A 17,661-nucleotide genomic window follows, 5' to 3' on the forward strand; every position below is an offset into this window, starting at 1 on the left:
TATATACATGGTCGTTTTTTTCGGTCGTTTTTTATCAGCTAAAAACGCCTTACTTTTTACGCCCATGGTCGGTTTTTTTCCGGCTAAAAACGCCTTAGAATACATGGTCGTTTTTGTTCGGCTAAAAACGCCTTACTATACATGGTCGTTTTTTCCGGCTAAAAACGCCTTACTATACATGGTCGTTTTTTTCGGTCTTTTTTTTCAGAAAAAAACGCCTTATTTTTTATCAGCTAAAAACGCCTTAGAATACATGGTCGTTTTTTTCAGCTAAAACGCCTTACTATACATGGTCGTTTTTTATCAGCTAAAAACGCCTTACTTTGGTCGTTTTTTTTTCGGCTAAAAACGCCTTAGAATACATGGTCGTTTTTGTTCGGCTAAAAACGCCTTACTATACATGGTCGTTTTTTCCGGCTAAAAACGTCTTACTATACATGGTCGTTTTTTCCGGCTAAAAACGCCTTACTGTACATGGTCGTTTTTTTCTGTCTTTTTTTTCAGAAAAAAACGCCTTATTTTTTATCAGCTAAAAACGCCTTACTATACATGGTCGTTTTTTTCAGCTAAAACGCCTTACTATACATGGTCGTTTTTTAATCAGCTAAAAACGCCTTACTTTTTATGCCCATGGTCGTTTTTTTTCGGCTAAAAACGCCTTAGAATACATGGTCGTTTTTTTCGGTCATTTTTTCCGGCTAAAAATGCCTTACTATACATGGTCGTTTTTTCAGCTAAAAACACCTTACTTTTTACGCCCATGGTCGTTTTTTTCCGGCTAAAAACGCCTTACTATACATGGTCGTTTTTTTCTGTCTTTTCTTTCAGAAAAAAACGCCTTACTATACATGGTCGTTTTTTTTTTTCAGAAAAAAACGGCTTACATCATGGTCGTTTTTTTTGGCTAAAAACGCCTTACTTTTTACGCCCATGGCTAAAAACGCCATGGTCATTTTATTCGGTCTTTTTTTCAGAAAAAAACGCCTTACTATACATGGTCATTTTTTTAATCAGCTAAAAACGCCTTACTTTTTACGCCCATGGTCGTTTTTTTTCGGCTAAAAACGCCTTAGAATACATGGTCGTTTTTGTTCGGCTAAAAACGCCTTACTCTACATGGTCGGTTTTTTCGGTCTTTTTTTCCAGAAAAAAACGCCTTACTATACATGGTCGTTTTTTAATCAGCTAAAAACGCCTTACTTTTTATGCCCATGGTCGTTTTTTTTCGGCTAAAAACGCCTTAGAATACATGGTCGTTTTTTTCGGTCATTTTTTCCGGCTAAAAATGCCTTACTATACATGGTCGTTTTTTCAGCTAAAAACACCTTACTTTTTACGCCCATGGTCGTTTTTTTCCGGCTAAAAACGCCTTACTATACATGGTCGTTTTTTTCTGTCTTTTCTTTCAGAAAAAAACGCCTTACTATACATGGTCGTTTTTTTTTTTCAGAAAAAAACGGCTTACATCATGGTCGTTTTTTTTGGCTAAAAACGCCTTACTTTTTACGCCCATGGCTAAAAACGCCATGGTCATTTTATTCGGTCTTTTTTTCAGAAAAAAACGCCTTACTATACATGGTCATTTTTTTAATCAGCTAAAAACGCCTTACTTTTTACGCCCATGGTCGTTTTTTTTCGGCTAAAAACGCCTTAGAATACATGGTCGTTTTTGTTCGGCTAAAAACGCCTTACTCTACATGGTCGGTTTTTTCGGTCTTTTTTTCCAGAAAAAAAGCCTTACTATACATGGTAGTTTTTTTCAACTAAAAACGTCTTACTACACATGGTCGTTTTTTTCGGCTAAAAACGCCTTACTCCACATGGTCGTTTTTTTAGGCTTAAATTGCCTTACTATACATGGTTGATTGAAATGAAAAATTCAAGTACTGTATGTAAGGAAGGCCAAGCGTAAAGCTTTTGCGAGTTCCTCCCATGAACCAAGTGACGAAGAAACATTCAGTCAGCAAACGCAGGCACCAGTTCAAAGCAGGTTTAATCGCATTAGAAGTTTGCATTTACAAGTCAGAGCGCCGCCATTGTTAAATTCTTATCTCCTCTGTGCAGCGTCATCGCCAATTCGACACTCTGAAGCCCCTTTCAAGCTTACCGAATGACAAACACATGCTCGCTTCCATGCTCACGCCCGCCATCGTGTCAACCTTTTTTGACATCGCCGTAGCATCAGGGACACGGTCCAAAAAAAAGAAATAAAATTAACACAGTGGCTTGCAGTGCCTCATGTTGAGGGCGCAGGTGCGGCCCAAGTTGGCACCCTCCAACAGCAGGTCGGACAATCGGTCCAGGCCCAGGCAGGTGGTGAGGGGGCTGAAGAGGCCGTAGAGACCCCCCAGGGTGATGCCGATGGGCCAGCCCAAGAACAGCAGCAGCACCAGCCACACCAGGCACCACAAACACGAGCTGGCGTTCGCCATCCTGCTGTGGAAAAAAAACAACAACCATAAATGTTAGCATTGTTTCAAAAGCTTCAATGGTGACTCCTTAAAACGATCAGTGGATTTTGACACTGTGTTGTGCCCAAAGCAGATGGAAATGGTAAAAAAAAAAAAAAAAAAAATTTCCTAGCAGGACCGTTTGAAATCAACATCCTTTCTGCTCAAATTTGGACATTGGCCCTTGAGACTATTTCGTGTGCCTTGCGCCTGTGCACCAAATTCTGTCTCGCTCTGCGTATCTTGGAATAAGGGACTATTCTTTTAAAAAAATTCAAAGCCTGCAATTTACTCAAATATTTGGGTTTTAGAACCAAAATGTCTGACTTCCTGTTCAATTTCAGGCAAAGGTCCTTGAGACTTTTTTATGCGCCTTGCTATGGTGAACATGTACACCAAATTCAATTTGGATCTGTAAAACTAGTGAGGGAGCTATTTTTTTTTCAAACTTTCGAGCCCTGGAATTGACCCCCAAATTTGGTTTTACAACCCAAATAGGCAACTTCCTCTTAAATTTTAGGCAAAGCTTCCTAGACACTTTTTCGTGTGTCCTGTTAAAATAGATACCTTCACATAAATATGATTTATTCAGACAAACTAGTTTAATTGGCCAATTTCATTGAAGCCCCGGCATTTTCTCCAAAATGGCGGCTTTGAACCAAAATGGCTGACTTTCTGTTGGATCTCTTCACATGTTCACCAAAGTTTGTGTTGATTTGCAAACCATGTACTGGGGTTAATTTTTAAAAACTGATTCCACGTTGTATTACTGAATGAGTTTACAAGCAATACTTGAAAAACGTTTGGTTTTACTTGCCAACATTGATAACGGACTCCTGTTTGAAGCTCGTTCCCGCAAACTAATTCTCCATGCAAAGTCATTCCGCAGTGTTGTTGTAATTTTGTATCCCAGATAACACCGTGAAAAATGTGGTCAAAAGCAAACGCCCTCAGGCTTTAAGGGGAAAAATAAACCAAGTGCTGAGTGTAAATGTGATGGAACTGGGCGATCGTGGAAGGTTGGTTGATCGAAAAGTAGAATTTGGCTCCAAAAAAGCCCTTCTGATCAATATGAGCATAAAAACATTTGATGAAAAGGACTCATTTTGTCGAATAACCGGTTATGGTCAATAAGACAATGTCAAATATTTTGGGGAATGTCGTCTTATTTAAGCATTTGTTAACAGAGCGGTGTACGGGACATCGCAAAAAATAACACATATCCAATGGAAAAAAAAAAAAGACTACTATCACTATCCTATGTGAGCATTCACATGAATCCTGATGAGGAAGGCGCTCCATCCGCACAGTTGAACTGCTCGTGTGTCATATTCCACAAATTTATTTTCACTTCCTACCCAAACAGGAACAGTAACCACCCTGAACTTGAAACACGAACTGAACCTTACCCGAGCACATCCCCAATCTTAACCCGAACACTTTTGTCGCAGCACACTTTGAGCAGCGGTTGGACTCGCTCCACATCATTAGGAGGCGCGCGCTCAGCAGGAAAAAGTAGCAATGAAAGCCAATCGGTACCTGTCGCGGGACAAGATTAGACATGTTCACCTTCAAGCAGGAGCAGCAGCAGCAGATTCGTTCTTCGGTCGTCGGTTGCCCCGCGAGTCGCGTCCCACCGACTCAAATGAAATAATTGAGCTCGACGCCAAGGTGCTCAGTTAGTGCCAGAAGGGTGAACGCCCAAGTCCTAGTGAGAGGCCAGAAGGAGGATGTTACACAATGCTCGTATTCATGTGACTACACAACATTAAGATTGCAGTCATGGGGTTGACCTCCCCCGCCCCCTCGCCCTGTCACGGGGAGGAAAAAAAAAAAATTGTGAAGCTTTGCAAGGGACATTTCAGTTGGAGCAATTTCTGATCTGTTAAACCGTTAACATTTTGCTGGTATAAAGTTGCATTTTTATGGATGTTGTTAAAAATGATCAGACAAAAATGAAATTGCTGCAAGAAAATGAAAAGACTGTACAAAAAAAAGTATGGAGTCATAACTATGAAAAAGCAGAAACGTTGGAAGCTACTGTAACATTACGAAGCTTATATGTGGCGTAAAAAAGGTTCCAATTCGATTCAAAATGTAGCTATAACTTTTTAAAAAACAGTAACAAATATGCAAATGTATTCAACTTCAGCTATTTCGTTACAGGCTGAAATTCTCATGCGAATATCTGAATGTGATTGAGCCAGTGTACCCAATAATGTGTCCGATGTGAATAAATAGAGAACATTTCTCACTTGTATTTATTTCTTTTTATTCAAAATGACTAAAAATGGGCGTGACATGATGTTTAACCATGGTTATAAAAAAAAAAAAAGGATCCACTTTGTCCTTTCAAGCAGTCCCAACTAAGCGTCCTCCATTATTGCTTTTCATCGACTCCCTTTCGACAGTCCTCATTCTCTTCGTCGCTGTCGCTGTCCCGTCCAGGGTGTTCGGGCATCTTGTTTGCTTCCCGCTTTACTTCCTGCCCGCTGGCGTCCGCCTCAGACGTTTGGTGGGCGGCGTCGCTTTCTCCCTTCGCTATCTCCCCTGCTCCATCCTGGCTCTCCGTCTCCATGGGGGTTTGCTCCGGGGCCGCCGCCCCGTCATGCTCCGGGGCCGTTGCCTCCTTCTCCTGCTCCGGGGGTGTCTCGCCGTCCTTCAAGCTGGCCGCCGAGCTGTCAGTTGGCTCGGCCTGCAGCGGAGGCTTGGCTAGTTGCTCCTGTTGCTGAAGAGGGAGAGTGACGATTGAAATTTGGATGGCGACAAACTCAAGCGGCCAATCGAACCCCGACTCGATAATCAGGAGCGTTTGTTACCTGTCTGTACTTGTGTGAGGTCTGCATCATGTGCATGTACATGTTGTACACCAGGTTGGCCATCTCAGGCATGTTTTGAACCACCTGGTCCGGCTGGTCCGAAGCATCTCTCTGCAAATGACGACAACAACAAAACAAAACAAAAACATTCAACATTCCAGTTGTGACACATGGAAGGGGAATAAAAACATGGCAGTTATTGTTCATAATTAGCCTGAATGTCGCGCTCGACGATTAACAGAGGCAAGGCGTCGAATAGATCGGAGGCCGTGTTGGTTGTTGTCCCCCCCCCCCCCCCCAATGGCATTTCTTTTCGTTTTTTTTTTTAAACAAAAAGACCGGCATCTACTCTCGATGCTTTTCACAGGACACTGATGGCCTGCCCGTGTCTACACCAAGATTTGGAATTGTTGACCATGACAGCTCGGCGCAGTGTGCCAGCCACTGGAAGACTTGGAAAATCTGCACCGGTGGGGTGGGGCTGGCTTTCAGACTGAGCGCTTAAGCGGGGGCCGCATGTGTGTGCCCAAAAGAGCTGTCCCCCCCGGTGGGGCCCAGCCAACACTCTCCGGTCACAGGAAGTGTCAGCGACCCCCGGGCCTATTTTGGACACGCGTGCCAAGACATGCTTCAAGGGCCAGACATGTTGAACCAGACGACCGATGCGATGGGCTTTCGGGAGATTGGGGGGTGGTGGTGGTGGGGGGGGGGGGGGGTTGACATCTGACCTTTGGGAAGGGGGGGTTAATAATAACCAGGGTTCGTACTTTCCCAAGCTTGCAGAATGCTGTTAATAGAAAAGGGGGCTGGAAGTAAGACTTGAGAGCACAGCACAAGGGGGAGATTGAATTTGCATATAGAGCCAAGACACAGAGTACCTCCTCCATCCATCCATCAGTCTGTCCATTAAACCGACCCATCCATCCATTCATCCATCCATCCCATCAGTCTATCCGTCCATCTATCCCATCGATCCATCCATCCATCCGACGTACCGGCTGCTCCTGGCTGTAGTACTCATGCGGCCGGATGTGCAGCTGCAGGGGGCGCTCCGTCAGCTGGTTGAAGGCGGGCGTCAGCTCAAAGCAGTTCTGGAAGAGCGCCACCCGGGCGAAGATGTAAAGGCCCAGCCGCGCTCGGGACATGGCCACCACCAGTCGCCTCACATCCCTGAGGAGAGCGCGGGAAGATATTAGTGGGCGGCCGAAGAGGCCGGAGAGTGTTTTGTGCCGACGACCGCGGAGATGCCACCGCAATGCATCGAATTATTTGAAAATGAAATGGCGAGTCCAAATGGTTCGGACTCGCTTGTCGAAGGCTTTCAACTGGGGCTGATTTGAGATCAAATTACGAGCCGGAGAAATTGACCAAAATGTCCGCTTCTGAACCGCAAGCAAGCTTCCTGTTCAATTTCGGTCACGTTGACTTTTTTTGTATTGACTGGATCTTGTGTCAATCGGTGAAAAGTGGTACAAATGCATCCAGTTTCATCAGGAAACACTTTATAAAAACGGGTTGACTTTTCGGGCATGCCGGAACGTATCGAAAGTCGCTGCTGATCCAAATGAGGATTATTGCGCCTTGAGGCCCTTTTGACTGACATTTTAGTCGGTTTTTTTGAAGCGTTTGAGGAGCTTAATGGAGCAACTTAAATGAGGCCCATTAACCAGCTCATCTTGTGTTTGGATGACGTCTGAACATTTAAAGTAGGGGGACGGGGGTGGGGGGGGGGGCTTTGGCAGTTATTCCAGGGCCAGTCTTTGCTTTGATGGAGAGGAGTCTGGCATGACCGCGTGTTTTTTTTTTTTTAAGTAAACAAAATGCGCAGTACGTCCATCTGATTAAGAGGATTAATGTCTTGCGGGTGTTTGGTGAGTTGAAGATGGCGTCCTAGTGAAGCCAAATGTGTGTGTGTGTGGGGGGGGGGGCAACAAAACTCCACAGCACAGAGACAAAGTACAACAGCCACGACCAATGAGGAATGAGCGATGAAAGGAGAAGAGCCAATCGGGGCGCACGCTAGCCTGTGGACATGGCACCGACCAAGAGACGCCCACCTGGGCAGCGCTGTGTGACACGCCAGGGCAAAGTGGACCAGCACTCTGTGTGTGTGTGTGTGTGTGTGTGTGTGCGTGTGTGCGTCTAAGTCAGAGTGTGTCTGCATCTGTGCATCTCTGTCAAACTGTGTGAGTGTGTGTGTGTGTGCGCAGGAATGTTCCCCACGAAATGAAAGGGTTGGCTTGTCATATGGTCGGCTGTACTTCCTGTGGTTGTCACGGCAGCAGATTGCCAAGAGGAGAGAGTTGGGAAAGAAGAGGGGTGGGGGGAGGAATATAAGACATTGCTAAGTGGCCCGTCGGCGGTTATGCCATCCCGAAAAATTGGCAAAAAAAATAAAAAATAAGACTTGACGTGGCCAAAAAAAAAAAACAAACGGAAATAGCCTGTGTAGTTTTGGCATTCTCCTGCGAGCCAGTAAATAAACGAATGACCAAAGCAATAATTTAACAACCGATAAAGGGGGGGGGGGGGGGGAATGACACACAAGAACACCTGAAAATGCTCCATCAATGCATGGGTTAAAAAAAAGCTGTCACCAACCAGCAGGAGACAAGATGGAGCTCGCCAAAATTTTTATCCTGCGGCCTGCAACATATTTTGTTGTTTCCTTGCTTACATTGGGAATAGAGGTTTAAGAGTTTGCCCACAGCAAAGTGTGTGTGTGTGTGTGTGGGGGGGGGGGCGTGTATTTAGCTGCAAAAAAGGATGACTTATTGTCTGGCTTGCTTCTTTTTCCTGACAGTGCGATGTGAGCGTGGGTGAAAATTGCTGAGCCAAAGCGGCGATCTGCGCAGGTAGAAGGCATATTCCGCCCTCGGGCCGGCAAAGTATCGTTGGGTTCCGTCTCAATTATCCGCCCTTACAAGACGAGACGTTGCAGCTGAATTGAGAGGACAAAGAATGACAGCTCCTCTGAAAGAGTGTTACAAGTCGGACCTTTGCAAGTCTTTGTCTCGGCTCCATGTTCGACTTAATTAGCGGAGAACAATGGCATCTCTCTCCAGTCATCTTCAGATGCGCCGCTTGCAGAGCGCTCATCTAATTGAATGAAAATTGTGGGGGACCGTAGTGGTTTGTTTATCGACTGAAGTGCAGTTCATTTTAAAAATTTAATGATGCCGAGCCGTTCAGTCAAATCAAAACCGATTTTCCGCGATCGGAGATTTATTTCTCATCTGATAAAAATGAGAAACAAAGAAGGTCTTCAGATGACCACCTCAAAAGACACACAGTGGAAAAAAAACAATTCTGAGAGAGCGAAGGATACATTTTCCAAACGTTGTTACCTGAGATGTCCTACGGCTTTGGTTCGGACCAGCGAGAGGATGATGTAATCGTTCTGTTGACCCTGGAACCTGTCGACAGTCGTCACCTGTAAAGACACACCATAGTGTTGTTACTGAGCACCCGAATGGAATAAAAGCGCTTGAGCTGATTCCTCTATGCAAAGTAAATGAGAGTGCATTTTAGCTCAGCAGTGAGATTTAGCCTGAGAGGGGGGAGGGGGGGAGGGGGGGGGAAATCCTTCACCAAAGAGACAAGAAGGTGTCTGCGCTTGTGTGGGTGTTATCACCGCGTGACACACTGTTGTCTCCAAGAAGGCTTACGGGGGCATTTGCCGCCACTCTGACTCTTACCTGGACCCCGGAGACTCAAGTGGGAGCCAGGGCTGCTACAGGATCAGGGATTAGTGAAAAGTGGTGGCAAAAAGGAGGGGAACGAGTCAGCCAATTTGCTTTGACACGGTGGTAATCCCGTCACGGCAAGAGTGCGCACCAAGGATACTTCGATGGCTCACATACAAGCCCGGCAGCACAACAACGCTTTGAAATCTAGAGAATGCAACTATGGATGTACGCCAACTGTACTTTGCCACACTGGCTGATGAGTCTATTTCAAAGATCGGGCCTTGTGGCACGAAATGTTAAGAACATTGGCGATGAAGCTGTTGTGTAATGCGGTGAGTGAGTGATCCAACAAACTGACAACACAAAACAAAATAACACAAATGAACCAATAATTTACTAACTAACTAAAAAATGACATACCGAGCAAACTAACCAAACAAACAACAAAGGGACTATGTTACCAATCAATTAGCACACCAAGAAACAAACTAGACATCCAACCATAAAAAGAATCAACTAACCAACAAACTAGCTAACCAAAGAAGCAACAAATTAACCAACCAAACACCCAATACAGAAACTAACCAACCAACTAAACAACAAAGGCACTAATTAAATAACCAACCAACCACCAAACTAACCAATAAAGAAAGAAAGAAACTAGCTAACCAAGAAGCTAGCTAACCAATTAACAAACCGACCAATGAGCCAAACAACAAAGTAACAACTGAATTACCAACAAGCTAGCAAACCAAAAAACATTAAAGGAATTAGCTAAGCATCCTAAAACGAAACAAGCTAATAAACCAACCAACAAATTAACCAAATAACCAAAAAGAAACGAACAACTAACCTAGTTATACAACCGATGTGAACAGAGCAACATTGATTATGTCAAAGATTAGTTCCAAAATTGATTTACTGTTTGTCATTTTCTGTGTAGTTTGAAATTCTATCCACCCATCAGAAGCCGTATTGAGCAACTCATAAGCATTATTTCTTTGTGATAGTTAAAAAAAAAACAATAAAAGCCCACTAATCTCTCAACAGTTAAATACATTTTTACAACTAACACCTATCTTATGCTCGGAGTACCTCCTGACACGTTTGAGCCGCAAAAATATGCGGGTGGCTAGAATAGAGCCCAGCGAGTCGTTGCCAGTCTTTTACCCTCCATGACCAGAGGCACGAGCCGCTAGCCAGCTCACAGGCTAACGGGCTAACGGACGCCGCGGCCATACTTCGGGCTAGCCCAATATATCGCTTCCCCGCTTGGTGCTATGTCAGTGTGTGAACCCACATAACAGAAACCCTCCATAATTGAGTGTTTATTAAAAAAAAAACACTTGAGGAGAGGGCAGAGGTTGACTTGGCTCAATAGGACACTGGGCAGTACGGAGAAGCCAAAGTGGCTCACAAACGCAGCAAGCAGCGCGCTGATGCCACAAGCTGAAGCCAGCATGAGTGGAGCGACATGGCTAACGTGATGGCGGGCCAGTATTATTTAGGTCTCTTGTTGCTGTGCGGAACAGGTGCAGCACCAGGGGCAATAACGTGCTGGTCGGCTCTGGCTGCGGTTGGAGGATGGCACGCGTGCTCTCAATCACACCATCCAAGTAGGTTACGAATGACACAATCCCGCCATTGGGATTGCTGACTGAGATGTTGGAATTTCAAGACGATGTGTGTATTTATTTATTTGAGGCTGAAATAAATAAATACATAAATGCATAAAAATAATAATTGGTGCTGTTGTTTTGGATAGCGATCGAGTTGAACTGGGCCAACAGTTCATTAACATCCGCGTGTGACCAATATCATCTATGAGCAGAGATCATTAAGGTTACTCTCATTTTGCTCCCATGGGAAGAGGGATTTGTTTATTTGTTTACCTTTTAAAAATAGTTCAGCCCTGCATTGGGTCTCATTACATCTGTTTTCTAATTAGAATCCTACCGTTGACATTTTCTCCATTTTGGCCCCGATGACACATTGTCGGTACACGGTGGAGCCAGCGCTCAGGCACGGTGACCTTTTAAATGTCCATCTCCTTCTGCGGCCATCTTTCTTTCTCCTCAGATCTCCCAGCCTTGTCAACCCCCCCCCCCCCTCCTGTGCCTCCCACCCACTCCCCAGCTCGCCCCATCAGCTTGTCATGAGGCACGCATTCTGACTAAAGCCAGCAGCGCACCCAATGACAGTTTTATAACGTCCTGGGACATTTGGCATGACCAAGCACAATTGCTGACTGACTGTCACAACAGAAGACATCGCAAAAGACCAAGACATGACAGTCATGTGAATGCTGAGAGATGCTGTTGCCAAGCTAAAATGTCCACCCTCCCCTCAACCCCCCTTTGAAAAAAAGGACAGCAATATAATGATTATTACTACATAAAACAGAAAGAGAAACGAGAATCACTGCCAGAGTGCCGTTATGCCTTTGTGTTGAAATTGCAGCTGTCGTGCCGACATCATCGGACATGATTAAAATTGATATTAAAAGAGCAAAGCGCATCGGAGGTGTGAAGGTGCTCTTTGGCGTCTTCTGCCCACCTCTTATTGCAGTGAGAAAGTGGCTAGCGCGAGTGCAAATGCGAGTGGACAAAGTATAACACCTAAAATTTCAAACGAACAACGCGTATGCGTATTATGAATTATGTGAGGAATCAAATTCAACTATTTTTTTTTTTTTTTTAACATAAAACTTATGGGACACACAAGACCTCCCGAGGCACGCTGACCCACACCCTAACGACGTCTTGTGGGCGGGGCCCTACTTGCATTCTTTGGACTTCATATGAGTAGACGGTGGAACAATTGTGGGTTGGAAGGAAGAAAGAAGAGGAGAGCGGTAAGCTTAACCTGAGGCACAGTGTGTGTGTGTGTGTGTGTGTGTGTGTGTGGAACAAAAAAAAACGAAACATTGGCAAGCAGCGACGTGGAGAATGTGGCCTGGCTCCAGAAAAAGCCGATGGCATCCCCGTGACAGACGTCGGAGCTGCCGTTGCTCCGCGCACAAAATCCTTTTTAATCTTACGTGTACACGCACTCACGCCCCCCACTTTGTTGAGATGGGGCGGCGACAAGCCTCCGCTGTGGATATGACGTTGACAGCTAACCTTGTTGGGCTGTCCGAAGAAGTGATTCCTGGCGCAGCGCTGGTTGATGACGTCTCGGATCAGGTGCTTCTGCCCGTTATAGGTGGTGAGGATGCTGATGCGGTCGGCCGGGTAGCCCAACAGACGCATGTACATGAACAGGGCCACGGAATATTCGGCCTCTGCCAGGTTCTTTGCACGGAAAGAGAGAGAGAGACAAGTGAAAATTGTTAAGGATGCATCTGTGGAGGACAATTGCTGTTTCGAATTGCCAAGCTGCTTTGAGGGTTCTTTTTTTTTTTTGAACTCAAGTTCAACCCAATTTCAACTGAATCCCAAGCATAAATATACTCCGTCCAAGGTTCCCCTCTACCCTTAAAATGTAGCAAAAAGAGAGAGAGAGAGAAAAAAAAGAATGGCCAGCGGTATGCATTATTCATTCTGTTTCAATTAAACCAGCACCGCAAGCCTCACATCTTTGCTAATTATCGATGCAGCCTCATCAACAGTTTCGGAATCCAGCCACACCAGTCGCACCTCAGGAAGTGTGACTTTGTTAGCGCTTTGTTGGCAAATGGCGCACGTTCAGATGCTCGATGCTATGCTGACATTTTTTTTCTTGCCCACCGTTAAGGTTTCGTGACTGTGGTCGCATTGACGTAACCTTACAATCTAACCGGACAAGATAACTAAACGTGTTTTGACTGTTATGCGCAGTAGAAGTAAACAGTAACGCGAGACGGTAATTAGACTCCGCCGGTCCTCTTAATTATAGAAGGGGCTTCATTAGCACTCCCGAGAAGTGCAAAATCTTGACAATAAAGTCGAGCGAATGGTGTGCACAAGGCCAGTTGAAAACTACATATCATGCAAAAGGGAGAGACGGGTGGATCCAAACGATGAGTTAAATATTCCACATCACATCACTGCTACTCCAGATGATCAACACCGAATTACTGTAGTTCTTCAAACAGATGTTCGAGTGTAAATGTCCTCAAGGGTCATTTTGAAAGATAACAAAGAGCGATACTTTGGAATTCAAATTGACGACTTTTTTTTTTTTTTTAAGATCCGGGATATTTGTTCGAGTCGATGACACAGCCCACCGTCACTTGAAGTACGGCATCGATTAGAGCGAAGGCCAGTGTGCCTGCGCCTCGTCTAAGTCAGGGATCGTAGGTGATTCCCTGAAGGAGGGCGGAAAATGGCAACAGTCAAACAGAGTGGAGGTTCATGTGACCCGGAGGCTCGAGAAGCGCACATGTTCTGCATTTTGGAACAATCGCAACGTTCAGCGAAACACGAGCCTGCACGCTGTCCACCCGATGACATTTACGCAATGCATTTCTAAGCGGGAACGGGGACATTTTAATTTCTTGGTTGGCGCGGAGGCTCATGATTTAGCACCAGTGTAGCATTTTCGACCCGACAGGCTTTACGGATAACTGCGGATTTTTCGGGAGGGTGGAAAATATAATTTATTAGTTCCTGCCCTCTCATTTTTCCATGAATATATTACAAACAATTCATCTTTTGTACATTTTACAACTGTCAAAAGGAAACATGGTGGCGGTAGTCTGTGTGCTGGTGTAGCGCGAGACAAATGGCTTTTGTTAGGAATAGATTGCGTTTGAGGAAAGTATGAAATATATGTTGCATTGATTGGTGGTTTGCGCAGGCCACATTGCAAGGCTGCCTTAACTAACCTGGTAGAAGTAAGGGTTGGGCTCCGACTCGCCCACGCCATTGAAATCCTCCACGTTGATGAGCTGGAAGTCAAACGTCAGGCCGGGGTTGGGTACCTGGAACTCGGGCAGCTGCTGGACGTGCGGCAGGTTCCCCAGGTGCTTGTAGCGCCAGTTATACAAATTACACAAACTGGAAGGGGGGCAAGCGACACGGACGCGTGTTACAAACCACGAGACAACCCCGCAAAAACGAAACGGGTCCCATCGGGCGACCGACCTAGCGCGCGCGCGGCCCTGCGCGTCCAGGTCGATGGTTGGCACGCCCAGCCGCACAAAGCGAGTGAAGAGCGACTGCTCCATGTTGGAGTACTTCTGGAAGGCCATGTTCTTGATGACGGGGGGCAGCTGGTGGTGGTCGCCGATCATGATCCAACGTTTCAGCCGGCTGTAACCATCCTCTGGGTTCTGCCAGCACGGAAAAACACATTTGACATCTGGAACATATCCCCTGTGATACATGGGGATTCACGATATCTACATTGTAGCCACAGTTACATTTTCCCCTCCGTGTTGTCTCTGGGGTGCTGCAGGTTTGCCTTCTGCAAAGTATCAGCCAAGCATGACAGGGTCTGTTATAATATGTATTGGCTTTACGGCGAGGAGGTCGTGCGGGGAATGAAGGATTTTATCTTTCTCTGACGTACACCTGCCAGTTAAGTATGACTCACTCATTCAGGAAGGAAAAAACAAAAAAACAAAAAAAAAAACAAAGCACATCTTGAAGAGACGAGCTCTGGCGTGGTTGTTGCGCGGGCTGATGTGCTTAATGATCTCATCTGTAAACAGACATTAGCGCTATCACGGACAATTAGGCGCAACTACCAAAGAAACGCGTCATTACTCTGCCCGGCGGCCATCAGTCAGACAGTAATGAACACGGAGAGTCAGGTGGTGGGAGGCTTGATGATGGGCGTCGTACTGTCCGGGGTAAAATGTGAGGGTCGGGCAGCGGATCAGATCATGAAAACATACTGAGGGCACACTCTCGCTATTTATGATTTGTAGTGCTTTGGTTTATTTGGCCTTTATCGTTAATTCTTTACACGTCGTCGACAGCAATATACGCCAATGGAAATCTTAACGAGAAGCGCTGCTGACTTTTTTTTATGGGACTGGGCGGAGAGGAGCCTCGGTCAACTCTGGTTTGATAATTAAGCTGGCAAATTGTTAAAAGTAAATAAATATATAAATAAATAAAAATGTCAACTCAATGAAGCTATCGTTTGTGGTATCGCGCACTGAACCCCCCCTCCCACCCGCCTCCCCAAACAAACCGGTGCCTAAAAAAGGGAAAATGGTACTAATAAGTTGAACACAACTGAACTGTACTTGGGTGGTAATTCTTTCAAGTACCACTTGAGGGAGCCATTGCGCCACGAGTAGCACAAGGACAACACTCGTATAATCCCGTTTCTCGAAAGTCAAAAGTGAAGAATACCTGCAAGAGAAGTGGGATGAAGGTCTCGATCTCCAGAATCTGAGCGGCTTCCTCCATCAGGATGTTGTCGTACTGATGAGGACAATGAGCAACTTTAATACACCGACATGAGCCGCGGAAATAAAGACCACAGAGAGGGATAAGGCGGCCTAACCTTGAAACCCAGTTCTACCAGGTCGTGACGTTTGAGGGCAGCGTGTGTGCAGGTCATGGCGATGATTTTAGCTTCTTTCACTAGCAGGTATTTGGTGCGGTCCAGTCCGCTCCTGAGCAGCTCGAAAGCTCTGAATTCCTACCGGAGGAGACGGGAGGCAAGGTCAGACTTTGAAGAAGACGAAATTGGCCACCAAAGACGGCTTTTTTTTGCCATCTAACTATCCAACTTCACTTTTCAGTAGGTGATGCTGGCAAAATGATAGATTGCTGAGAATGATGATGGATAAGAGGATTGCTGTACCAGATGATGGATGATAACACAACAAAGAAGAAAGAGGCTCTTCAAAGAGTGAGACACCAGCGCCCAAATGTTAATATGTTAAAAACTGCCTACACAGCTCACTAAGGCTTTATAATAGCAACATTTTGACCTCGGAATGGATTATTTCCATTTCGTATGGGAAAAAAAATGTTTGACAGTATTGCTTTTGACCTTTGGTTCAGCTATAAAAAAAATATATATAAACGGTGGAGAAGATCCTTCTGCCTCAAAGTCTCAGCGCACTCTGCTCTTTGTCATGATGAAGTGCTGCAGAAGGAGTGGTTATCGCTGATTGACCCCACCGACGCGATGCGATCGCGATGCTCGCCCGAGATAAAGTGCAAGTGTGTGGTTATCACCAGGCAAATCGGCAAATCCTTATCTGTGTTAGCGAAGAAGGAAACAAAACCTGAATTGGGGGTGGAGAGAGAACAAGGCTGGGGGGCAGCGACCAGGACCACACGGTGGGTCATACATATTTGATGTATTACTATTTTCGTCGAAATATGAAACCAATCACAACCTCCAATATTTATGAGGTTTACTTTTAAGCCCGATGGGTCCGGGCCAGATGAAGTTCACATGCACACGCAGGTTTAAAATAATTTCTTGGACAAAAAAAAAGAAAAAAAGTCATTCTATGTTATTAGTGTACATTTTTTAAAAATACAGAACAATAGTGTAGGGTGTTATTCTTATAAAAAACATTTTACAGAAATTTTAATTGGCATGTTGTGGAACGGATTCAGGACAGTTTCATTCATTTCAGTGGGAAAACATGATTTGAGATACGAGTGTTTTGAGTTAAAGTGGGGTGACGAAATGAACTGAACTTAAGTCAAAGCAACACTGTACTTCCTTGAAAGCAGATACTACTCTTATGCGGGGGGCATCTTAGGGAGTTTCAGAAAGGCTACAATAGGTGAGTTTTTCAGCAAATGGCTGAACAGAGTAGAAAGTAACATAAGAAGGTACATTAGTCAACCCGAGGTTGCGTTTTACACTGCATCATGAATGTAGCCTGCTAACTCTAATGAACAAATGACGCACACGGGATGAAGTATGACTTTTCTACTTTTCAGATTTTTTTTGGGGGGGGGACCTTGACTGAACAATCTCTCTTGCTCCGGAATTAAAAATGTTGCACCCGTGTTATCTTTACGATGTTCTGTGTGAACCAAGAAGTAGCCTACAACGGAGGCCACCGAGTCTCAGCCCATTCTGTGTTGTGACATTTGTACTGTACATGGCAGACAAATCCGCAAATTCAGCTCTCGAGAGTGGGCGTCCTGCTGCTGCATGGGCGAGGCCGAGGGGGGGTAGGGGAGGAGGAGTGAGAAAGGGGGAGAGGTGACGGGGCCGGATAAATCAAGGGCATAAATCAAGGGCATGTTGGGATATTACCTCCAGTCAATAACGCCTTTATTGCTTTTTCGCAGGGCCTCCTCACGGTTCCCATAAATCTGATATCGTATTGTTGTCTCTATAAGAATACTTGATGTGCTAAGTAGAAATGATAACAGTGAAAAAAAAGAGGCAAAACAAGAGCACTCTGTGGGACCGCTGCCAAGGCTTCAATTGAAGTAACTGGATGTGGAGACAGTACATATGTCTTTTCTGCGTTTTAGCCAAATGATTTGTCACATACTCTACACAAGCAATTGAGGACCAAATTCACGAAAAGATTGCGCAGCGCTAATGCTAACTCCACTTTCACTTGACATGAACTGTAATACATCAGCAATATATGATATCATAATTTTATAATGCTATAAATCAAACCCTCCCCGCAATTCCTTCATCCTGTCATCTGCAGGGGAGTAAATAAACACCTTCAGCCCGTATTGGCTGTTGGAAGCATGACATCATATCTGCAAATAGTCAATATAGTGATGATTTCTTTACACTGGGGACCAGTCGAGGCGCCTCTCCACCGTC

General features: G+C 45.1%; 1 protein-coding gene and 1 long non-coding RNA gene across 2 annotated transcripts in view; both read right to left on the minus strand.

Moving 5' to 3' along the window:
• Window positions 1-1,975: 1,975 nt before the first annotated feature.
• LOC127614244 (uncharacterized) lies at window positions 1,976-4,168 on the minus strand. The gene is made up of 2 exons (XR_007966426.1): window positions 4,020-4,168; window positions 1,976-2,436 (listed from the first exon to the last, which is right to left on the minus strand). It is a non-coding gene; the product is annotated as an uncharacterized LOC127614244 (long non-coding RNA).
• A 537-nt stretch (window positions 4,169-4,705) lies between these two features.
• Window positions 4,706-17,661, minus strand: part of aqr (aquarius intron-binding spliceosomal factor) — a 37,574-nt gene continuing 24,618 nt past the window's right edge. Inside the window, exons 27-35 of the mRNA XM_052085447.1 lie at window positions 15,400-15,537; window positions 15,246-15,317; window positions 14,025-14,212; window positions 13,766-13,937; window positions 12,081-12,251; window positions 8,617-8,702; window positions 6,265-6,439; window positions 5,270-5,380; window positions 4,706-5,178 (exon numbers count right to left, since the gene is read on the minus strand). Of these exons, the coding sequence (XP_051941407.1) occupies window positions 4,831-5,178; window positions 5,270-5,380; window positions 6,265-6,439; window positions 8,617-8,702; window positions 12,081-12,251; window positions 13,766-13,937; window positions 14,025-14,212; window positions 15,246-15,317; window positions 15,400-15,537 (1,461 nt within the window). The 3' untranslated portion in view covers window positions 4,706-4,830. The remainder of the gene's footprint in view (window positions 5,179-5,269; window positions 5,381-6,264; window positions 6,440-8,616; window positions 8,703-12,080; window positions 12,252-13,765; window positions 13,938-14,024; window positions 14,213-15,245; window positions 15,318-15,399; window positions 15,538-17,661) is intronic.

This window comes from Hippocampus zosterae, chromosome 14 (assembly GCF_025434085.1).
Source record: "Hippocampus zosterae strain Florida chromosome 14, ASM2543408v3, whole genome shotgun sequence".
Lineage (NCBI taxonomy): Eukaryota > Metazoa > Chordata > Actinopteri > Syngnathiformes > Syngnathidae > Hippocampus > Hippocampus zosterae.